The following is a 25,019-nucleotide window of genomic DNA, read 5'->3' on the forward strand; positions in this document are numbered from 1 at the left end:
GGAGACTTCCTGGAGAATTCCTGGAGAATTCCTGGAGACTTCCTGGAGAATTCCTGGAGAATTTCTGGAGACTTCCTGGAGACTTCCTGGAGAATTCCTGGAGAATTCCTGGAGACTTCCTGGAGAATTTCTGGAGACTTCCTGGAGAATTTCTGGAGACTTCCTGGAGACTTCCTGGAGAATTCCTGGAGAATTTCTGGAGACTTCCTGGAGACTTCCTGGAGAATTCCTGGAGACTTCCTGGAGACTTCCTGGAGAATTTCTGGAGAATTCCTGGAGACTTCCTGGAGAATTCCTGGAGACTTCCTGGAGACTTCCTGGAGAATTTCTGGAGACTTCCTGGAGACTTCCTGGAGAATTCCTGGAGAATTTCTGGAGAATTCCTGGAGAATTCCTGGAGAATTCCTGGAGACTTTCTGGAGACTTCCTGGAGAATTCCTGGAGACTTCCTGGAGACTTCCTGGAGACTTCCTGGAGAATTCCTGGAGACTTCCTGGAGAATTTCTGGAGACTTCCTGGAGACTTCCTGGAGACTTCCTGGAGAATTCCTGGAGAATTTCTGGAGACTTCCTGGAGACTTCCTGGAGAATTCCTGGAGAATTCCTGGAGACTTCCTGGAGAATTTCTGGAGACTTCCTGGAGACTTCCTGGAGAATTCCTGGAGACTTCCTGGAGACTTCCTGGAGAATTCCTGGAGAATTTCTGGAGACTTCCTGGAGACTTCCTGGAGAATTCCTGGAGAATTTCTGGAGACTTCCTGGAGAATTCCTGGAGAATTCCTGGAGACTTCCTGGAGACTTCCTGGAGAATTCCTGGAGAATTCCTGGAGATTTCCTGGAGAATTCCTGGAGAATTTCTGGAGACTTCCTGGAGAATTCCTGGAGAATTTCTGGAGACTTCCTGGAGACTTCCTGGAGACTTCCTGGAGAATTTCTGGAGACTTCCTGGAGACTTCCTGGAGACTTCCTGGAGAATTTCTGGAGACTTCCTGGAGACTTCCTGGAGACTTCCTGGAGAATCGCTGGCTTTAATAAGCTCTGAAATGTAACTTCTGTCCTCCTCCTCCATCTCAGCCCCACAGCTCCACCCGGCCTCCAGCGTGGTGCTGTCCTCCGCCTCGTCCCGGTCCTTAGAAACCGCTCAGGTCCAGCCAAGCAGCCCCCAACAGGACTCGGTCTCCGATCCAGATGGAAGCTGCTACACGGAGCTGCATCCTGGTCCTCAGAGCTTCGTGGCGAGGCTGCAGGACGGCTCGGCAGGAGGCCGACCAATCGGAGAGGAAGATGGGAATGCCTACTCGTCTCCACTGGTGGAGACGGTGTCTCGCTTCAAACCCAGTAGGTACCAGTCTCCACTGATGTCCAAGGAGAATAAACCTCTGGAGGTCTGCATCCTGAGGAGGGTGAAGGAGCTGCTGGCTGACGTAGACCCGCGGATGGCGGCGAGACACATCACCGAGGCCGACTGCAAGGTCCGTCCACCATTTCAGTCCCACTCTGCTTCCAGTCAGTCGGTTTTACACTCCTTATGTTCAGACATCAGCAGAAACACCGACGCTGGTGCCGTTCCCTTCCATCGGCGCCGCGACCGCATCCATATGCAGGTTTAGGAAGATTTGGGAAAAGTTACAACAAACTGTTTCAGTTGCTGGAATGAAACAGTAAAAGAGAAGGAGAATCATAATCATAATACAAATTCATATCATATATCAATGAAGTGTGACGAAGTTCCCACTGGTATTTATATATACATATTTATATATACAAATACACACACTAGTATAATTCAGTTCACTTTACCGAACAAACTTGGGTTGTTTTTTATATTTTCTCTTATTTCAGATCAAACCTGAGTTTAAACAACGTTTTAACACAAAGTAAAAGGAAAGAAATCCACGAGGCATAAACCTGGACAGGAAGTCCATTTCACCACGTTTTCCCAAGTTACCGAAGTTTAGTTAAATGTTCAATGAAACAGTTCTGGAAGCCGGTCCAGTTGGTTCTGGTTCCAACAAATCTGTGCTCTGTAGGTGGCGAGGATCCTGGACGTGACTCCGGAGGTGCAAAGGATGATGGGAGTTAGCTCAGGCATGGAGCTGTTAACGTTGCCTCATGGACAGCAGCTGAGACTGGACCTGCTGGAGAGGTGAGTCCAGTCCGGATATTTACTGTTACTCTGCTTTGTTACCAGCAAAATCTCCATCCGGAGCAGAACCAGGAAGGAAAACCTCCATCCGGACCAGAACCAGGAAGAAAAACCTCCATCCGGACCAGAACCTGGAAGGAAAACCTCCATCCAGACCAGAACCAGAAAATATATAATGGATGGATCAGGGTCACCAAGGAAGGAAAGCTTGAAAACAAACTGAAGATTTTCTGAGACCACACTGGGATCTGGTTCTGCTTCCTGAAGCCAGACCGGGTTCTGATCATTGAAGTTTCTACTATTAGAACCTCCAGGAACCTGCAGTAAACCTGAATTCAAAGAAAAACCTCGAGAGCAAAGTGGTTCCACAGCTACAGTCCTCTTCAGGTCCAAAGACAGCAACCTCAGTCTGTCTGAGTTCAGAAGAAGAAAACAGTCATCTAAGTCTTAATCCAGGTCTTAATCCAGTTCTTAATCCAGATGTTAATCCAGATGTAAATCCAGGTCTAAATCCAGGTCTTAATCCAGATGTTAATCCAGATCTTAACCCAGTTCTTAATCCAGGTCTTAATCTAGATCCTAATCCAGGTCTTAATCCAAATGTTAATCCAGATGTTAATCCAGTTCTTAATCCAGATGTTAATCCAGTTCTTAATCCAGTTCTTAATCCAGGTCTTAATCCAGATCATAATCCAGTTCTTAATCCAGATCTTAATCCAGTTCTCAATCCAGATCTCAATCCAGGTCTTAATCCAGGTCTTAATCCAGTTCTTAATCCAGTTCTCGACCCAGATCTCAATCCAGTTCTTAATCCAGTTCTTAAACCATATCTTAATCCAGATCTTAATCCAGTTCTTAATCCAGATCTTAATCCAGGTCTTAATCCAGTTCTTAATCCAGTTCTCAATCCAGATCTTAATCCAGATCTTAATCCAGTTCTTAATCCAGGTCCTACTCCAGTTTATTAATCTAAATCTTAATTCAGATCTTAATCCATGTCTTAATCCTGGTCCTAATCCAGATTTTAACCCAGATCTTAATCCAGGTCTTAATCCAATTCTTAATCCAGATCATAATCCAGGTCTTAAATCAGTTCTCAATCCAGATCTTAATCCAGTTCTTAATCCAGGTCCTACTCCAGTTTATTAATCTAGATCTTAATTCAGATCTTAATCCATGTCTTAATCCTGGTCCTAATCCAGATTTTAACCCAGATCTTAATCCAGGTCTTAATCCAATTCTTAATCCAGATCTTAATCCAGGTCTTAAATCAGTTCTTAATCCAGATCTTAATCCAGTTCTCAATCCAGATCTCAATCCAGGTCTTAATCCAGGTCTTAAACCAGATCTTAATTCAGAGCTTAATCCAGTTCTTAAACCAAATCTTAATCCAGTTCTTAATCCAGATCTTAATCCAGGTCTTAATCCAGTTCTTAATCCAGGTCTTAATCTAGTTCTTAATCCAGGTCTTAATCCAGGTCCTAATCCAGTTCTCAATCCAGATATTAATCCAGATCTTAATCCAGTTCTTAACCCAGGTCTTAATCCAGTTCTTAATCCAGGTCTTAATCCAGGTGTTAATCCAGATCTTAATCCAGATCTTAATCAAGATCTTAATCCAGTTCTTAATCCAGTTCTTAATCCAGATCTTAATCCAGGTCCTAATCCAGTTCTTAATCCAGATTTTAATTCAGATCTTAATCCATGTCTTAATCCTGGTCCTAATCCAGATATTAATCCAGATCTTAATCCAGTTCTTAAACCAAATCTTAATCCAGTTCTTAATCCAGTTCTTAATCCAGATCTTAATCCAGTTCTTAATCCAGATCTTAATCCAGGTCTTAATCCAGTTCTTAATCCAGTTCTCAATCCAGATCTTAATCCAGATCTTAATCCAGTTCTTAATCCAGGTCCTACTCCAGTTTATTAATCTAAATCTTAATTCAGATCTTAATCCATGTCTTAATCCTGGTCCTAATCCAGATTTTAACCCAGATCTTAATCCAGGTCTTAATCCAATTCTTAATCCAGATCATAATCCAGGTCTTAAATCAGTTCTCAATCCAGATCTTAATCCAGTTCTTAATCCAGGTCCTACTCCAGTTTATTAATCTAGATCTTAATTTAGATCTTAATCCATGTCTTAATCCTGGTCCTAATCCAGATTTTAACCCAGATCTTAATCCAGGTCTTAATCCAATTCTTAATCCAGATCTTAATCCAGGTCTTAAATCAGTTCTTAATCCAGATCTTAATCCAGTTCTCAATCCAGATCTCAATCCAGGTCTTAATCCAGGTCTTAAACCAGATCTTAATTCAGAGCTTAATCCAGTTCTTAAACCAAATCTTAATCCAGTTCTTAATCCAGATCTTAATCCAGGTCTTAATCCAGTTCTTAATCCAGGTCTTAATCTAGTTCTTAATCCAGGTCTTAATCCAGGTCCTAATCCAGTTCTCAATCCAGATATTAATCCAGATCTTAATCCAGTTCTTAACCCAGGTCTTAATCCAGTTCTTAATCCAGGTCTTAATCCAGGTGTTAATCCAGATCTTAATCCAGATCTTAATCAAGATCTTAATCCAGTTCTTAATCCAGTTCTTAATCCAGATCTTAATCCAGGTCCTAATCCAGTTCTTAATCCAGATCTTAATTCAGATCTTAATCCATGTCTTAATCCAGGTCCTAATCCAGTTCTCAATCCAGATATTAATCCAGATCTTAATCCAGTTCTTAACCCAGGTCTTAATCCAGGTTTTAATCCAGGTCCTAATCCAGTTCTCAATCCAGATCTTAATCCAGATCTTAATCCAGATCTTAATGCAGTTCTTAATCCAGTTCTTAATCCAGATCTTAATCCAGGTCCTAATCCAGTTCTTAATCCAGATCTTAATTCAGATCTTAATCCATGTCTTAATCCTGGTCCTAATCCAGATCTTAATCCAGATCTTAATCCAGTTCTTAACCCAGGTCTTAATCCAGTTCTTAATCCAGGTCTTAATCCAGGTGTTAATCCAGTTTTCAATCCAGATCTTAATCCAGATCTTAATCCAGTTCTTAATACAGATCTTAATCCAGGTCCTAATCCAGTTCTTAATTCAGATCTTAATTCAGATCTTAATCCATGTCTTAATCCTGGTCCTAATCCAGATCTTAATCCAGATCTTAATCCAGATCTTAATCCAGTTCTTAATCCAGTTCTCGACCCAGATCTCAATCCAGGTCTTAATCCAGTTCTTAAACCATATCTTAATCCAGATCTTAATCCAGTTCTTAATCCAGATCTTAATCCAGGTCTTAATCCAGTTCTTAATCCAGGTGTTAATCCAGTTCTCAATCCAGATCTTAATCCAGATTTTAATCCAGTTCTTAATCCAGTTCTTAATCCAGATCTCAATCCAGGTCTTAATCCAGGTCCTAATCCAGTTATTAATTCAGATCTTAATTCAATCTCAATCCATGTCTTAATCCTGGTCCTAATCCAGATCTTAACCCAGATCTTAATCCAGATCTCAATCCAGTTCTCGACCCAGGTCTCAATCCAGGTCTTAATCCAGTTCTTAAACCATATCTTAATCCAGATCTTAATCCAGGTCTTAATCCAGATCTTAATCCAGGTCTTAATCCAGTTCTTAATCCAGGTCTTAATCCTGATCCTGATCCAGATCTTAATACAGATCTTAATACATTGCTTATCCAGTTCTTAATCCAGATCTTAATCCATGTCTTAATCCTGGTCCTAATCCAGATATTAATCCAGATCTTAATCCAGGTCTTAATCCAGCTCTTAATCCAGTTCTCAATCAAGTTCTTAACCCAGGTCTTAATCCAGTTCTTAATCCAGGTCTTAATCCAGGTGTTAATCCAGTTCTTAATTCAGATCTTAATTCAGATCTTAATCCATGTCTTAATCCAGGTCTTAATCCAGATCTTAACCCAGATCTTAATCCAGATCTTAATCCAGTTCTCGACCCAGATCTCAATCCAGGTCTTAATCCAGTTCTTAAACCATATCTTAATCCAGATCTTAATCCAGTTCTTAATCCAGATCTTAATCCAGGTCTTAATCCAGTTCTTAATCCAGGTGTTAATCCAGTTCTCAATCCAGATCTTAATCCAGATTTTAATCCAGTTCTTAATCCAGTTCTTAATCCAGATCTCAATCCAGGTCTTAATCCAGGTCCTAATCCAGTTCTTAATTCAGATCTTAATTCAGATCTCAATCCATGTCTTAATCCTGGTCCTAATCCAGATCTTAACCCAGATCTTAATTCAGATCTCAATCCAGTTCTCGACCCAGGTCTCAATCCAGGTCTTAATCCAGTTCTTAAACCATATCTTAATCCAGATCTTAATCCAGGTCTTAATCCAGATCTTAATCCAGGTCTTAATCCAGTTCTTAATCCAGGTCTTAATCCTGATCCTAATCCAGATCTTAATACAGATCTTAATACATTGCTTATCCAGTTCTTAATCCAGATCTTAATCCATGTCTTAATCCTGGTCCTAATCCAGATATTAATCCAGATCTTAATCCAGGTCTTAATCCAGCTCTTAATCCAGTTCCTAATCCAGATCTTAATCCAGTTCTTAATCCACATCTTAATCCAGATATTAATCCATGTCTTAATCCTGGTCCTAATCCAGATTTTAATACAGATCTTAATCCAGGTCTTAATCCAGTTCTTAATCCAGATCTTAATACATTTCTTAATCCAGGTTTTAATCCAGATCTTAATCCAGGTCTTAATCCAGATGTTAATCCAGATCATAATCCAGTTCTTAATAAAGTTCTTAATCCAGATAATAATCCAGATCTTGATCCAGTTCTTAATCCAGGTCTTAATCCTGGTCCTAATCCAGTTCTCAATCCAGATATTAATCCAGATCTTAATCCAGATCTTAATCCAGTTCTTAATCCAGATCTTAATCCAGGTCCTAATCCAGTTCTTAATTCAGATCTTAATCCATGTCCTAATCCTGGTCCTAATCCAGATTTTAATACAGATCTTAATCCAGGTCTTAATCCAGTTCTTAATCCAGATCTTAATACATTTCTTAATCCAGATCTTAATCCAGATCTTAATCCAGGTCTTAATCCAGATGTTAATCCAGATCATAATCCAGTTCTTAATACAGTTCTTAATCCAGATAATAATCCAGATCTTAATCCAGTTCTTAATCCAGGTCTTAATCCTGGTCCTAATCCAGTTCTTAATCCAGATATTAATCCAGATCTTAATCCAGTTCTTAATCCAGATCTTAATCCAGGTCCTAATCCAGTTCTTAATCCAGATCTTAATTCAGATCTTAATCCATGTCTTAATCCTGGTCCTAATCCAGTTCTCAATCCAGATATTAATCCAGATCTTAATCCAGATCTTAATCCAGTTCTTAATCCAGTTCTTAATCCAGATCTTAATCCAGTTCTTAATCCAGTTCTTAATCCAGATCTTAATACAGATCTTAATACATTGCTTATCCAGTTCTTAATCCAGATCTTAATCCATGTCTTAATCCTGGTCCTAATCCAGATATTAATCCAGATCTTAATCCAGGTTTTAATCCAGCTCTTAATCCAGTTCTCAATCAAGTTCTTAACCCAGGTCTTAATCCAGTTCTTAATCCAGGTCTTAATCCAGGTGTTAATCCAGTTTTCAATCCAGATCTTAATCCAGATCTTAATCCAGTTCTTAATCCAGTTCTTAATCCAGATCTTAATCCAGGTCCTAATCCAGTTCTTAATTCAGATCTTAATTCAGATCTTAATCCATGTCTTAATCCAGGTCTTAATCCAGATCTTAACCCAGATCTTAATCCAGTTCTTAATCCAGTTCTCGACCCAGATCTCAATCCAGGTCTTAATCCAGTTCTTAAACCATATCTTAATCCAGATCTTAATCCAGTTCTTAATCCAGATCTTAATCCAGGTCTTAATCCAGTTCTTAATCCAGGTGTTAATCCAGTTCTCAATCCAGATCTTAATCCAGATTTTAATCCAGTTCTTAATCCAGTTCTTAATCCAGATCTCAATCCAGGTCTTAATCCAGGTCCTAATCCAGTTATTAATTCAGATCTTAATTCAGATCTCAATCCATGTCTTAATCCTGGTCCTAATCCAGATCTTAACCCAGATCTTAATCCAGATCTCAATCCAGTTCTCGACCCAGGTCTCAATCCAGGTCTTAATCCAGTTCTTAAACCATATCTTAATCCAGATCTTAATCCAGGTCTTAATCCAGATCTTAATCCAGGTCTTAATCCAGTTCTTAATCCAGGTCTTAATCCTGATCCTAATCCAGATCTTAATACAGATCTTAATACATTGCTTATCCAGTTCTTAATCCAGATCTTAATCCATGTCTTAATCCTGGTCCTAATCCAGATATTAATCCAGATCTTAATCCAGGTCTTAATCCAGCTCTTAATCCAGTTCTCAATCAAGATCTTAATCCAGGTCTTAATCCAGTTCCTAATCCAGATCTTAATCCAGTTCTTAATCCAGATCTTAATCCAGATATTAATCCATGTCTTAATCCTGGTCCTAATCCAGATTTTAATACAGATCTTAATCCAGGTCTTAATCCAGTTCTTAATCCAGATCTTAATACATTTCTTAATCCAGGTTTTAATCCAGATCTTAATCCAGGTCTTAATCCAGATGTTAATCCAGATCATAATCCAGTTCTTAATACAGTTCTTAATCCAGATAATAATCCAGATCTTAATCCAGTTCTTAATCCAGGTCTTAATCCTGGTCCTAATCCAGTTCTCAATCCAGATCTTAATCCAGTTCTTAATCCAGTTCTTAATCCAGATCTTAATCCAGTTCTTAATCCAGATCTTAATACAGATCTTAATACATTGCTTATCCAGTTCTTAATCCAGATCTTAATCCATGTCTTAATCCTGGTCCTAATCCAGATATTAATCCAGATCTTAATCCAGGTTTTAATCCAGTTCTTAAACCAGATCTTAATCCAGTTCTTAATCCAGTCTTAATCCAGGTCTTAATCCACTTCTCAATCCAGATCTTAATCCAAGTCTTAATCCAGTTCTTAATCCAGTTCTTAATCCAGTTCTTAATCCAGTTCTTAATCAAGATATTAATCCAGGTCTCCAGGTCCTGAAGACATGTTTGTTAGCAGACCATGTGACTGGTTTGATCAGGCAGAGGGAGGCGCATAGCGAAGCATCGTCTGCGTAGAGACGAACACGACATGATGACCATTTGGTCCTCCGCCTGCAGGTTTCGGACCATGGCGACCATGTTGGCGGTGGACGTGCTGGGCTGCACGGGGACCAATGAGGAACGAGCTGCTCTGCTGCATAAAATCATCCAAATCGCTGCGGAGCTGAGGACAATGGGAAACATGTTCGGCTTCGCCGCCATCATGAGAGCATTGGAGCTGCCGCAGGTAAACATGGAAAACGGCGAGATGTTAGCTGATGGTGCTGCTTGTTAAATCCAGTTACAACCCATACAACCCATTCTGGGTTGTAACTGGTTCAAACACAGCTGGTGGTTTAGTTGTGATTTCTGTCTCTACGTTTCTTGTCTCAGATGTCTCGTCTGGAGCGGATGTGGACGACGTTGCGTCAGCGTCACACCGAGATTGCCATTCTCTACGAGAAAACTCTCCGACCTTTCATGAAGAGCCTGAATGATGGAAGAGGTAACAGCCCCGCCATACAGAGACTCCTTCTGATATTTCAGAAGTAACGTCCGCTCTGTCCGTGTTTCCTTCAGAGAGCTGTCCACTGTCCAACACCACCTTCCCCCACATCCTCCCCGTCCTGACGCTGCTGGAGAAGAGCATGGCGACGGCAGAGGGGGCGGAGCTTTGGGACACAGCAGAAGTCGGGGTGGACGTGGTCATGTTCCACTTGGGGGCGGCGAGGACCATGGCCCAGCTGGGGGGCATCTACCGCTCCAACGCTGAGAGCAAACTGCAAGGTAACAGACCAGAACCAGAAGCAGTCTCAGAACCAGAACCAAAACCAGTACCAGTACTGATACCAGTATCAGAATTAGTACCAGAACCAGCACCAAAACCAGAGCCCAAACCAGAACCAGAACCAGTTCTGATCTGCTTTCCATTTAAAAATAATTTCCTCCATATTTTATTTAATACATTTATTGAACTTCTTTAATCAGACGGGAAGAAAGTTGATAAAAACAATTGTTAACTTTTTAACAAATGATTTATTTTATTATTGAACTGAATTAAATATTAAATCAAAACATTTAAATTCCAAAAGAGAAATTTTACAACCTTATTTGTAAAAAATTATGGCAAAATATTACATGTACATAAAAATATAGAGCAATAAAAATACAAAAAAAAATCTAAAAACGTCTATTGTAGAAAATATGTATAATTTTTTATAAATATATAAAGAAAAATATCCATGAAACCGAAAGAACGTCTGAAATGAAATATAAATAAACTATATAAAGGAAACATTTATTCATTCATTCACTAGATGACAAGAATATGAAATTAGAATTAAGAACCAAATTAATCTTTTAATCTTAATATATTTTGGATCTTGTTTTGATTTAAATTTATTTTTGTTTAATTTTTATTTAATTAAATTCAGTTTTCTCCTGGGACTAATGATATATTTTTATATTTTTATATTATATATTTAATCTTATAGGAAAACAATTACATTTAATTAAATTAATAACACAAAAAAGAATTGAATGAATTGAATTCTGTCGCATTAAACCAAATCTGGGAGCAGATTTTACTTCTTTCCAAACTGAAACTGAGATGGTTCTGGTTCTGGTTCCGGACCTCCAGGATGCCGACGCTGACCGTGACATGTGGCGTTTCAGGTCTGAATGAGCAGGACGAGCTCCGGGAACTCTTCCTGACAGACTTCCAGATGAGGCTGCTGTGGGGGAGCAGGGGATGTGAGGAGAGCCAGGTTCTGAGACACTCTAAGTACGACCAGGTGCTGACCGCCTTGTCCAACCGGCTGGAGCCGTCCGGCACGCCGCGCTGACCCTAGAACTGGTTTTCTAGACGGGTTTCACTCTGATCGGTGTATTATTGTCCCTTCAAATCTGAAGTATTTATAATCCAGTTCAAGTTTAACTCCGTCCCGTCTCACCAAGAATCAGCTGGACGGAAGACCTGGTTCTGGTCCAGATGTGGACCCTGCTCGATCTGTGTGGAGGCTGGACCTCGAACTGATCTACAACACCATCTGAATATTTGAATAAATAAAAGTTTTCACTGAAAACTGATTCAGATTTTTATTTTTGTAAAACTTTTTAACCTAAAATTCTTCAGACTGGCGAGAAAAAGCAGAATTACCTGTAAAGTTTGTTCTAAAATAATTTCTTCTTTAATAAACAGTTAAAAAGAAGCTGAACGGAGCTAAATGGTGAGAAGGTGGAACCGTGCAGAAAGTAGAACAGAGTGGAAAGTAATACAGAGCGAAAAGGGAACCGAGTGGAAAAGGGAACCAAACGGGAGGTGGAACCCAGCGGAAAGTAGAACCGAGCTGAAGGTGGAAACGAGCGGAAAGTAGAACCAAGCGAAAGGTGGAACTGAGCGAAAGGTGGAACCAAGCGAAAGGTGGAACCGAGCGGAAAGTAGAACCGAGCGGAAGGTGGAACCGAGCTGAAGGTGGAAACGAGCGGAAAGTAGAACCAAGCGAAAGGTGGAACCGAGCGAAAGGTGGAACCGAGCGAATGGTGGAACCGAGCGGAAAGTAGAACCGAGCGGAAGGTGGAACCGAGCTGAAGGTGGATCCGAGCGGAAAGTGAAACCGAGCAAAAGGTGGAACCGAGCGGAAAGGCGGAACCGAGCAAAAGGTGGATCCAAGCAAAAGGTAGAAACGAGCAGAAATTGGAACTGAGCAGAAAGTACAAACGAGCGGAAGGTGGAACCGAACGGATAGTGGAACCTAGTGGAAGGTGGAACCGAGTGGAAGGTGGAACCGAGCAGAAAGTAGAACAGAGTGGAAAGTAATACAGAGCGAAAAGGGAACCGAGTGGAAAAGGGAACCAAACGGGAGGTGGAACCCAGCGGAAAGTAGAACCGAGCTGAAGGTGGAAACGAGCGGAAAGTAGAACCAAGCGAAAGGTGGAACTGAGCGAAAGGTGGAACCAAGCGAAAGGTGGAACCGAGCGGAAAGTAGAACCGAGCGGAAGGTGGAACCGAGCTGAAGGTGGAAACGAGCGGAAAGTAGAACCAAGCGAAAGGTGGAACCGAGCGAAAGGTGGAACCGAGCGAATGGTGGAACCGAGCGGAAAGTAGAACCGAGCGGAAGGTGGAACCGAGCTGAAGGTGGATCCGAGCGGAAAGTGAAACCGAGCAAAAGGTGGAACCGAGCGGAAAGGCGGAACCGAGCAAAAGGTGGATCCAAGCAAAAGGTAGAAACGAGCAGAAATTGGAACTGAGCAGAAAGTACAAACGAGCGGAAGGTGGAACCGAACGGATAGTGGAACCTAGTGGAAGGTGGAACCGAGTGGAAGGTGGAACCGAGCAGAAATTGGAACTGAGCGGAAATTGGAACTGAGCAGAAAGTAGAACCGAGCAAAAGGTGGAACTGAGCGGGAAGTAGAACCGAGCGAAAGGTGGAACTGAGCGGAAAGTAGACCCGAGCGGAAAGTGGAACCGAGCGGAAAGTAGAACCGAGCAGAAAGTAGAACCAGGCGGAAGGTGGAACCGAGCGGAAGGTGGAACCGAGCGGAAGGTGGAACCGCGCGGATAGTGGAACCGGGCGGAAGGTGGAACCGGGCGAAAGGTGGAACCGGGCGGAAGGTGGAACCGCGCGGATAGTGGAACCGGGCGGAAGGTGGAACCGCGCGGATAGTGGAACCGGGCGGAAGGTGGAACCGAGCGGAAGGTGGAACCGAGCGGAAGGTGGAACCGCGCGGATAGTGGAACCGGGCGGAAGGTGGAACCGGGCGAAAGGTGGAACCAAGCGGAAGGATGAAACGAACGGAAATTGGAACTGAGCGCAAAGTAGAACCGAGCAAAAGGTGGAACCAAGAGGAAAGTGGAACAGAGCGGAAGGTGAAACCGAGCGGAAAGTGAAACCTAGCGGAGGGTGGAACCGAGTGGAAGGTGGAACTGAACGGATGGTGTAACCGAGCGGAAAGTAGAACCGAGCTTAAGGTGGAACCGAGCTTAAGGTAGAACCGAGCTTAAGGTGGAACCGAGCGGAAGGTGGAAACGAGCGGAAGGTGGAACTGAGCGGATATGGAACCGAGCGAAAGGTGGAACTGAGTGGAAGGTAGAACCGAGCGGATATGGAACCGAGCGAAAGGTGGAACCGAGCGAAAGGTGGAACCGAGTGGGAAGTGGAATAGAGCGGAAAGTAGAACCGAGCGGAAGGTGTAACCGAGCAAAAGGTGGATCCGAGCAAAAGGTGGAAACGAGCGGAAATTGGAACTGAGCAGAAAGTACAAACGAGCGGAAGGTGGAACCGAACGGATAGTGGAACCTAGCGGAAGGTGGAACCGAGTGGAAGGTGGAACCGAGCGGAAATTGGAACTGAGTGGAAATTGGAACTGAGCAGAAAGTAGAACTGAGCAAAAGGTGGAACCGAGCAAATGGTGGAACTGAGCGGGAAGTAGAACCAAGCGAAAGGTAGAACCGAGCGAAAGGTGGAACTGAGCGGAAAGTAGAACCGAGCGGAAAGTGGAACCGAGCGGAAGGTGGACCCGAGCAGAAAGTACAACCAGGCGGAAAGTGGAACCAAGCAGAAGGTGGAACCGCGCGGATAGTGGAACCGGGCGGAAGGTGGAACCGGGCGAAAGGTGGAACCAAGCGGAAGGATGAAACGAACGGAAATTGGAACTGAGCGCAAAGTAGAACCGAGCAAAAGGTGGAACCGAACGGATAGTGGAACCTAGCGGAAGGAGGAACCAAGCGGAAATTGGAACTAAGCGGAAATTGGAACTGAGCGGAAAGTGGAACCGAGCGGAAGTTGGAACCATGCAGAAGGTGGAACCGAACGGATAGTGGAACCGAGCGGAAGGTGGAAACGAGCGGAAGGTAGAACTGAGCGGAAATTGGAACTGAACAGAAAGTAGAACTGAGCAGTAGGTGAAACCGAGCAAAAGGTGGAACCTAGCAGAAGGTGGAACTGAGTGGAAGGTGGAACAGAGTGGAAAGTGGAACGGAGCGGAAAGTGGAACCGAGCGGAAGGTGGAACTGAGCAAAAGGTGGAACCAAGAGGAAAGTGGAACAGAGCGGAAGGTGAAACCGAGCGGAAAGTGAAACCTAGCGGAGGGTGGAACCGAGTGGAAGGTGGAACTGAACGGATGGTGTAACCGAGCGGAAAGTAGAACCGAGCTTAAGGTGGAACCGAGCTTAAGGTAGAACCGAGCTTAAGGTGGAACCGAGCGGAAGGTGGAAACGAGCGGAAGGTGGAACTGAGCGGAAAGTAGAAATGAGGGAAAAGTGGAACCGAGCGAAAGGTGGAACTGAGTGGAAGGTAGAACCGAGCGGATATGGAACCGAGCGAAAGGTGGAACCGAGCGAAAGGTGGAACCGAGTGGGAAGTGGAATAGAGCGGAAAGTAGAACCGAGCGGAAGGTGTAACCGAGCAAAAGGTGGATCCGAGCAAAAGGTGGAAACGAGCGGAAATTGGAACTGAGCAGAAAGTACAAACGAGCGGAAGGTGGAACCGAACGGATAGTGGAACCTAGCGGAAGGTGGAACCGAGTGGAAGGTGGAACCGAGCGGAAATTGGAACTGAGTGGAAATTGGAACTGAGCAGAAAGTAGAACTGAGCAAAAGGTGGAACCGAGCAAATGGTGGAACTGAGCGGGAAGTAGAACCGAGCGAAAGGTAGAACCGAGCGAAAGGTAGAACTGAGCGGAAAGTAGAACCGAGCGGAAAGTGGAACCGAGCGGAAGGTGGACCCGAGCAGAAAGTACAACCAGGCGGAAAGTGGAACCAAGCAGAAGGTGGAACCGCGCGGATAGTGGAACCGGGCGAAAGGTGGAACTGAGCGGAAGGTAGAACCGATCGGATATGGAACTGAGCGAAAGGTGGAACCAAGCAGGAAGTGGAATAGAGTGGAAAGTAGAACCGAACGAAAAGTGGAACCGAGCGGAAGGTAGAACAGAGCGAAAGATGGAACCGAGCAAAGGTGGAACCGACCGCAAGGTGGAACAGAGCAGAAAGTGAAACCGAGCGGGAAGTGGAATGGAGCACAAGGTGGAACCCAACAGAAAGAAGAGCTAAGCGGAAACTAAAACCGAGCGAAAGGTGGAACTGAATGGATAGTGGAACCGAGCGGAAGGTAGAACTGAGCGGAAATTGGAACTGAACAGAAAGTAGAACCGAGCGGAAAGGGGAACCGAATGGAAGGTGGAACTGAACGGAAAGTAGAACCGGGCTTAAAGTGGAACCGAGCGGAAGGTGGAACTGAGTGGAAGGTAGAACCAAGGGGATATGGAACCGAGCGAAAGGTGGAACCACGCGGGAAGTGGAATAGAGCGGAAAGTAGAACCGAACGAAAAGTGGAACCGAGTGGAAGGTAGAACAGAGCGTAAGATGGAACCGAGCAAAGGTGGAACCGACCGGAATGTGGAACAGAGCAGAAAGTGAAACCGAGCGGGAAGTGGAATGGAGCACAAGGTGGAACCCAACAGAAAGTAGAGCTAAGTGGAAAGTAAAACCGAGCAAAAGGTGGAACTGAATGGATAGTGGAACCGAGCGGAAGGTGGAACCAAACAGATAGTGGAACTGAGCAAAAGGTGGAACCGAGCAGAAGGTGGAACCGAGTGGAAGGTGGAACCGAACGGATAGTGGAACCGAACGGATAGTTGAACCTAGCAGAAGTTGGAACCAAGTGGAAGGTGGAACCGAGAAGAAACTGGAACCGAGAAGAAAGTGGAACCGAGTGGATGGTGGAACCGAGAAGAGACTGGAACCGAAAAGAAAGTGTAAACGAGCGGAAGGTGGAACAGAGCAGAAAATAGAACCGAGCGGAAGGTGGAACCAAACAGATAGTGGAACTGAGCAAAAGGTGGAACCGAGCAGAAAGTGGAACCGCGCGGAAGGTGAAGCCTAGCGGACGGTGGAAAAGAGTGGAAGGTGGAACAGAACAGATAGTGTAACCGAGCGGAAGGTGGAACAGAGCAGAAAGTGGAACCGAGCGGAAAGGGGAACCGAATGGAAGCTGGAACTGAACGGAAAGTAGAACCGAGCTAAAGGTGGAACCGAGCTAAAGGTGGAATCGAGCGGAAGGTGGAACCGAACGGATAGTGGAACCTAGCGGAAGGTGGAACCGAGTGGAAGGTGGAACCGAGCGGAAATTGGAACTGAGTGGAAATTGGAACTGAGCAGAAAGTAGAACTGAGCAAAAGGTGGAACCGAGCAAATGGTGGAACTGAGCGGGAAGTAGAACCGAGCGAAAGGTAGAACCGAGCGAAAGGTGGAACTGAGCGGAAAGTAGAACCGAGCGGAAAGTGGAACCGAGCGGAAGGTGGACCCGAGCAGAAAGTACAACCAGGCGGAAGGTGGAACCGAGCGGAAAGTGGAACCAAGCAGAAGGTGGAACCGCGCGGATAGTGGAACCGGGCGAAAGGTGGAACTGAGCAGAAGGTGGAACCGAGCGGAAGGATGAAACGAACGGAAATTGGAACTGAGCGGAAAGTAGAACCGAGCGAAAGGTGGAACCGAACGGATAGTGGAACCTAGCGGAAGGAGGAACCAAGTGGAAGTTGGAACCGAGCGGAAGGTGGAACTGAGCAAAAGGTGGAACAAAGTGGAAGGTGGAACCGAGTGGAAAGTGGAACCGAGCAGAAAGTGGAACAGAGCGGAAAGTGGAACCGAGCAGAAAGTGGAACCAAACAGATAGGGGAACTGAGCAAAAGGTGGCACCGAGCAGAAAGTGGAACCGAGCGGAAGGTGAAACCGAGTGGAAAGTGAAACCTAGCAGACGGTGGAACTGAGTGGAAGGTGGAACCGAACTGATAGTGTAACCGAGCGGAAGGTGGAACAGAGCATGAAGTGGAACCGAGCGGAAAGGGGAACTGAATGGAAGGTGGAACTGAATGGAAAGTAGAACCGAGCTTAAGGTGGAACCGAGCTTAAGGTGGAACCGATCGGAAGGTGGAACTGAGTGGAAGGTGGAACCAAACAGATAGTGGAACTGAGCAAAAGGTGGAACCGAGCAGAAAGTGGAACTGAGCGGAAAGTAGGAATGAGCGAAAGGTGGAACCGAGCAAAAGGTGGAACTGAGTGGAAGGTAGAACCGATCGGATATGGAACCGAGCGAAAGGTGGAACCAAGCAGGAAGTGGTATAGAGTGGAAAGTAGAACCGAACGAAAAGTGGAACCGAGCGGAAGGTAGAACAGAGCGAAAGATGGAACCGAGCAAAGGTGGAACCGACCGGAAGGTGGAACAGAGCGGAGAGTAAAACCGAACGGGAAGTGGAATGGAGCACAAGGTGGAACCCAACAGAAAGTAGAACTAAGCGGAAAGTAAAACCGAGCAAAAGGTGGAACTGAATGGATAGTGGAACCGAGCGGAAGGTGGAAACGAGCGGAAGGTAGAACTGAGCGGAAATTGGAACTGAACAGAAAGTAGAACCGAGTGGAAGGTGGAACTGAGCGGAAGGTGGAACCGAGTGGAAGGTGGAACCGAACGGATAGTGAAATCTAGCAGAAGGTGGAACCGAGCGGAAATTGGAACTGAGCAGAAAGTAGAACCGAGCGGAAGGTGGAACCGAGCAGAAGGTGGAACCGAGCGGAAAGTGAAACCTAGCAGACGGTGGAACCGAGTGGAAGGTGGAACCGAACTGATAGTGTAACCAAGCGGAAGGTGGAACAGAGCGAAAGATGGAACCGAGCAAAGGTGGAACCGACCGGAAGTTGGAACAGAGCGGAGAGTGAAACCGATCGGGAAGTGAAATGGAGCACAAGGTGGAACCCAACAGAAAGTAGAGCTAAGCGGAAAGTAGAAACGAGCGGAAGGTGGAACTGAATGGATAGTGGAAGCGAACGAAAGGTGGAACCGAACGAAAGGTAGAACTGAGCAGATATGGAACCAAGAAGGTGGAACTGAGTGGAAGCTGGAACTGAGCGGAAGGTAGAACCAAACAGATAGTTGAACTGAGCAAAAGGTGGAACCGAGCAGAAAGTGGAACCAAGCAGAAAGTGGAACCGAGTGGAAGGTGGAACCGAACGGATAGTGGAACCGAACGGATAGTTGAACCTAGCAGAAGTTGGAACCAAGTGGAAGGTGGAACCGAGAAGAAACTGGAACCGAGAAGAAAGTGTAACCGAGTGGAAGGTGGAACCGAGAAGAGACTGGAACCGAAAAGAAAGTGTAAACGAGCGGAAGGTGGAACAGAGCAGAAAATAGAACCGAGCGGAAGGTGGAATCAAACAGATAGTGGAACTGAGCAAAAGGTGGAACCGAGCAGAAAGTGGAACCGAGCGGAAAGGGGAACCGAATGGAAGGTGGAACTGAACGGAAAGTAGAACAGAGCTTAAGGTGGAACCGAGCGGAAGGTGGAACTGAGCGGAAGGTAGAACCGATCGGATATGGAACCGAGCGAAAGGTGGAACCAAGCAGGAAGTGGTATAGAGTGGAAAGTAGAACCGAACGAAAAGTGGAACCGAGCGGAAGGTAGAACAGAGCGAAAGATGGAACAGAGCAAAGGTGGAACCGACCGGAAGGTGGAACAGAGCGGAGAGTAAAACCGAACGGGAAGTGGAATGGAGCACAAGGTGGAACCCAACAGAAAGTAGAGCTAAGCGGAAAGTAAAACCGAGCAAAAGGTGGAACTGAATGGATAGTGGAACCGAGCGGAAGGTGGAAACGAGCGGAAGGTAGAACTGAGCGGAAATTGGAACTGAACAGAAAGTAGAACCGAGTGGAAGGTGGAACTGAGCGGAAGGTGGAACCGAGTGGAAGGTGGAACCGAACGGATAGTGAAATCTAGCAGAAGGTGGAACCGAGCGGAAATTGGAACTGAGCAGAAAGTAGAACCGAGCGGAAGGTGGAACCGAGCAGAAGGTGGAACCGAACGGATCCTGGAACCGAGCAGAAAGTGGAACCGAGCGGAAGGTGGAACCGAGCAAAAGGTGGAACCCAGTAGAAGGTGGAACCGAGTGGAAGGTGGAACAGAGTGGAAAGTGGAACCGAGCGAAAAGTGGAACCGAGTGGAAGGTGGAACCAAACAGATAGGGGAACTGAGCAAAAGGTGGAACTGAGTGGAAGGTAGAACCGATCGGATATGGAACCGAGCGAAAGGTGGAAGCAAGCAGGAAGTGCAATAGAGTGGAAAGTAGAACCGAACGAAAAGTGGAACCGAGCGGAAGGTAGAACAGAGCGAAAGATGGAACCGAGCAAAGGTGGAACCGACTGGAAGGTGGAACAGAGCGGTGAGTGAAACCGATCGGGAAGTGAAATGGAGCACAAGGTGGAACCCAACAGAAAGTAGAGCTAAGCGGAAAGTAGAAACGAGCGGAAGGTGGAACTGAATTGATAGTGGAAGCGAACAAAAGGTGGAACCGAGCAGAACGTGGAACCGAGTGGAAGGTGGAACCGAACGAATAGGGGAACCAAACGGATAGTGGAACTGAGCAAAAGGTGGAACCGAGCAGAAAGTGGAACCAAGCAGAAGTTGGAACCAAGTGGAAGGTGGAACCGAGAAGAAACTGGAACCGAGAAGAAAGTGTAACCGAGTGGATGGTGGAACCGAGAAGAGACTGGAACCGAAAAGAAAGTGTAAACGAGCGGAAGGTGGAACAGAGCAGAAAATAGAACCGAGCGGAAGGTGGAACCGAGCGAAAGGTGGAACCAAACAGATAGTGGAACTGAGCAAAAGGTGAAACCGAGCAAAAAGTGGAACCGCGCGGAAGGTGAAGCCTAGCGGACAGTGGAACAGAGTGGAAGGTGGAACAGAACGGATAGTGTAACCGAGCGGAAGGTGGAACAGAGCAGAAAGTGGAACCGAGCGAAAAGGGGAAGCGAATGGAAGGTGGAACTGAGCGGAAAGTAGAAATGAGCGAAAAGTTGAACCGAGCGAAAGGTGGAACTGAGTGGAAGGTAGAACCGAGCGGATATGGAACCGAGTGAAACGTGGAACTGAGCTGGAAGTGGAATAGAGCGGAAAGTAGAACCGAACGAAAAGTGGAATCGAGCGGAAGGTAGAACAGAGCGAAAGATGGAACCGAGCAAAGGTGGAACCGACCGGAAGGTGGAACAGAGCAGAAAGTGAAACCGAGCGGGAAGTGGAATGGAGCACAAGGTGGAGTCCAACAGAAAGTAGAGCTAAGCGGAAAGTAGAACCGAGCGGAAGGTGGAACTGAATGGATAGTGGAACCGAGCGGAAGGTGGAAACGAGCGGAAGGTAGAACTGAGCGGAAATTGGAACTGAGCAGAAAGTAGAACTGAGTGGAAGGTGGAACTGAGCAGAAGGTGGAACCAGGCGGAAGGTGGAACCGAACGGATCCTGGAACTGAGCAGAAGGTAGAACCGAGCGGAAGGTGGAACCGAGCAAAAGGTGGAACCGACTGGAAGGTGGAACAGAGCAGAAGGTGGAACCGAGCAAAAGGTGGAACCCAGTAGAAGGTGGAACCGAGTGGAAGGTGGAACAGAGTGGAAAGTGGAACCGAGCGAAAAGTGGAACCGAGTGGAAGGTGGAACCAAACAGATAGGGGAACTGAGCAAAAGGTGGAACTGAGTGGAAGGTAGAACCGATCGGATATGGAACCGAGCGAAAGGTGGAAGCAAGCAGGAAGTGCAATAGAGTGGAAAGTAGAACCGAACGAAAAGTGGAACCGAGCGGAAGGTAGAACAGAGCAAAAGATGGAACCGAGCAAAGGTGGAACCGACTGGAAGGTGGAACAGAGCGGTGAGTGAAACCGATCGGGAAGTGAAATGGAGCACAAGGTGGAACCCAACAGAAAGTAGAGCTAAGCGGAAAGTAGAAACGAGCGGAAGGTGGAACTGAATTGATAGTGGAAGCGAACAAAAGGTGGAACCGAACGAAAGGTAGAACTGAGCAGATATGGAACCAAGAAGATGGAACTGAGTGGAAGGTGGAACTGAGCGGAAGGTGGAACCAAACAGATAGTGGAACTGAGCAAAAGGTGGAACCGAGCAGAAAGTGGAACCAAGCAGAAAGTGGAACCGAGTGGAAGGTGGAACCGAACGAATAGGGGAACCGAACGGATAGTGGAACTGAGCAAAAGGTGGAACCGAGCAGAAAGTGGAACCAAGCAGAAGTTGGAACCAAGTGGAAGGTGGAACCGAGAAGAAACTGGAACCGAGAAGAAAGTGTAACCGAGTGGATGGTGGAACCGAGAAGAGACTGGAACCGAAAAGAAAGTGTAAACGAGCGGAAGGTGGAACAGAGCAGAAAATAGAACCGAGCGAAAGGTGGAACCGAGCGAAAGGTGGAACCAAACAGATAGTGGAACTGAGCAAAAGGTGAAACCGAGCAAAAAGTGGAACCGCGCGGAAGGTGAAGCCTAGCGGACAGTGGAACAGAGTGGAAGGTGGAACAGAACGGATAGTGTAACCGAGCGGAAGGTGGAACAGAGCAGAAAGTGGAACCGAGCGAAAAGGGGAAGCGAATGGAAGGTGGAACTGAGCGGAAAGTAGAAATGAGCGAAAAGTTGAACCGAGCGAAAGGTGGAACTGAGTGGAAGGTAGAACCGAGCGGATATGGAACCGAGTGAAACGTGGAACCGAGCTGGAAGTGGAATAGAGCGGAAAGTAGAACCGAACGAAAAGTGGAACCGAGCGGAAGGTAGAACAGAGCGAAAGATGGAACCGAGCAAAGGTGGAACCGACCGGAAGGTGGAACAGAGCAGAAAGTGAAACCGAGCGGGAAGTGGAATGGAGCACAAGGTGGAGTCCAACAGAAAGTAGAGGTAAGCGGAAAGTAGAACCGAGCGGAAGGTGGAACTGAATGGATAGTGAAACCGAGCGGAAGGTGGAAACGAGCGGAAGGTAGAACTGAGCGGAAATTGGAACTGAGCAGAAAGTAGAACTGAGTGGAAGGTGGAACTGAGCAGAAGGTGGAACCAGGCGGAAGGTGGAACCGAACGGATCCTGGAACTGAGCAGAAGGTAGAACCGAGCGGAAGGTGGAACCGAGCAAAAGGTGGAACCGAGCAGAAGGTGGAACGGAGTGGAAAGTGGAACTGAGCGAAAAGTGGAACCGAGCGGAAGGTGGAACCAAACAGATAGGGGAACTGAGCAAAAGGTGGAACTGAGTGGAAGGTAGAACCGATCGGATATGGAACCGAGCGAAAGGTGGAAGCAAGCAGGAAGTGCAATAGAGTGGAAAGTAGAACCGAACGAAAAGTGGAACCGAGCGGAAGGTAGAACAGAGCGAAAGATGGAACCGAGCAAAGGTGGAACCGACTGGAAGGTGGAACAGAGCAGTGAGTGAAACCGATCGGGAAGTGAAATGGAGCACAAGGTGGAACCCAACAGAAAGTAGAGCTAAGCGGAAAGTAGAAACGAGCGGAAGGTGGAACTGAATTGATAGTGGAAGCGAACAAATGGTGGAACCGAACGAAAGGTAGAACTGAGCAGATATGGAACCAAGAAGGTGGAACTGAGTGGAAGGTGGAACTGAGCGGAAGGTGGAACCAAACAGATAGTGGAACTGAGCAAAAGGTGGAACCGAGCAGAAAGTGGAACCAAGCAGAAAGTGGAACCGAGTGGAAGGTGGAACCGAACGGATAGTTGAACCTAGCAGAAGTTGGAACCAAGTGGAAGGTGGAACCGAGAAGAAACTGGAACCGAGAAGAAAGTGGAACCGAGTGGATGGTGGAACCGAGAAGAGACTGGAACCGAAAAGAAAGTGTAAACGAGCGGAAGGTGGAACAGAGCAGAAAATAGAACCGAGCGGAAGGTGGAACCAAACAGATAGTGGAACTGAGCAAAAGGTGGAACCGAACAGAAAGTGGAACCGCGCGGAAGGTGAAGCCTAGCGGACGGTGGAACAGAGTGGAAGGTGGAACAGAACGGATAGTGTAACCGAGCGGAAGGTGTAACCGAATGGAAGGTGGAACTGAACGGAAAGTAGAACCGAGCTTAAGGTGGAACCGGGCGGAAGGTGGAACTGAGCGGAAAGTGGAAATGAGCGAAAGGAGGAACCGAGCGGGAAGTGGAATAGAGCGGAAAGTAGAACCGAACGAAAAGTGGAACCGAGTGGAAGGTAGAACAGAGCGTAAGATGGAACCGAGCTTAAGGTGGAACCGGGCGGAAGGTGGAACTGAGCGGAAAGTAGAAATGAGGGAAAAGTGGAACCGAGCGAAAGGTGGAACTGAGTGGAAGGTAGAACCGAGCGGATATGGAACCGAGCGAAAGGTGGAACCGAGCGGGAAGTGGAATAGAGCGGAAAGTAGAACCGAGCGGAAGGTGTAACCGAGCAAAAGGTGGATCCGAGCAAAAGGTGGAAACGAGCGGAAATTGGAACTGAGCAGAAAGTACAAACGAGCGGAAGGTGGAACCGAACGGATAGTGGAACCTAGCGGAAGGTGGAACCGAGTGGAAGGTGGAACCGAGTGGAAGGTGGAACCGAGCGGAAATTGGAACTGAGCAGAAAATGGAACTGAGCAGAAAGTAGAACTGAGCAAAAGGTGGAACCGAGCAAATGGTGGAACTGAGCGGGAAGTAGAACCGAGCAAAAGGTAGAACCGAGCGAAAGGTGGAACTGAGCAGAAAGTGAAACCGAGCGGAAAGTGGAACCGAGCAGAAGGTGGACCCGAGCAGAAAGTAGAACCAGGCGAAAGGTGGAACTGAATGGATAATGGAACCGAGCGGAAGGTGGAAACGAGTGGAAGGTAGAACTGAGCGGAAATTAGAACTGAACAGAAAGTAGAACCGAGCAAAAGGTGAAACCGAGCAAAAGGTGGAACCGGGCAGAAGGTGGAACCGAACAAAAGGTGGAACCTAGCAGAAGGTGGAACTGAGTGGAAGGTGGAACAGAGTGGAAAGTGGAACCGAGCGGAAAGTGGAAACGAGCGGAAGGTGGAACCGAGCGGAAGGTGGAACCAAAAAGATAGGGGAACTGAGCAAAAGGTGGAACCAAGATGACAGTGGAGCCGAGCGGAAGGTGAAACCGAGCGGAAAGTGAAACCTAGCGGAGGGTGGAACCGAGTGGAAGGTGGAACTGAACGGATGGTGTAACCGAGCGGAAAGTAGAACCGAGCTTAAGGTGGAACCGAGCTTAAGGTAGAACTGAGCTTAAGGTGGAACCGAGCGGAAGGTGGAAACGAGCGGAAGGTGAAACTGAGCGGAAAGTAGAAATGAGGGAAAAGTGGAACCGAGCGAAAGGTGGAACTGAGTGGAAGGTAGAACCGAGCGGATATGGAACCGAGCGGGAAGTGGAATAGAGCGGAAAGTAGAACCGAGCGGAAGGTGTAACCGAGCAAAAGGTGGATCCGAGCAAAAGGTGGAAATGAGCGGAAATTGGAACTGAGCAGAAAGTACAAACGAGCGGATAGTGGAACGGAACCGATAGTGGAACCTAGCGGAAGGTGGAACCGAGCGGAAATTGGAACTGAGCAGAAAGTAGAACTGAGCAAAAGGTGGAACCGAGCAAATGGTGGAACTGAGCGGGAAGTAGAACCGAGCGAAAGGTAGAACCGAGCGAAAGGTGGAACTGAGCAGAAAGTAGAACCGAGAGGAAAGTGGAACCGAGCGGAAGGTGGACCTGAGCAGAAAGTAGAACCAGGCGGAAGGTGGAACCGAGCGGAAAGTTGAACCGAGCGGAAGGTGGAACCAAGTGGAAGTTGGAACCGAGCGGAAGGTGGAACCGAGCAAAAGGCGGAACCGAGCGGGAAGTGGAATAGAGCGGAACGTAGAACCGAGCGGAAGGTGGAACCGAGCAAAAGGTGGAACCGAGTGGAAGGTGGAAC

The 25,019-nt window shown here is 46.5% G+C and overlaps 1 protein-coding gene across 1 annotated transcript in view; it reads left to right on the top strand.

The window, feature by feature from the left end:
- LOC306763993 (SH2 domain-containing protein 3C-like) overlaps nt 1-11,333 on the top strand; it is a 49,145-nt gene extending 37,812 nt beyond the window's left edge. The window contains exons 6-11 of the mRNA XM_079250973.1: nt 1,074-1,471; nt 2,030-2,145; nt 9,393-9,561; nt 9,708-9,819; nt 9,894-10,100; nt 10,989-11,333. Coding sequence (XP_079107099.1) covers nt 1,074-1,471; nt 2,030-2,145; nt 9,393-9,561; nt 9,708-9,819; nt 9,894-10,100; nt 10,989-11,158 — 1,172 coding nt within the window. The 3' untranslated portion in view covers nt 11,159-11,333. The remainder of the gene's footprint in view (nt 1-1,073; nt 1,472-2,029; nt 2,146-9,392; nt 9,562-9,707; nt 9,820-9,893; nt 10,101-10,988) is intronic.
- Nucleotides 11,334-25,019: the final 13,686 nt, after the last annotated feature.

Source organism: Telmatherina bonti, assembly GCF_933228915.1.
Source record: "Telmatherina bonti genome assembly, chromosome: 13".
In the NCBI taxonomy this organism is placed as follows: Eukaryota; Metazoa; Chordata; class Actinopteri; order Atheriniformes; family Telmatherinidae; genus Telmatherina; species Telmatherina bonti.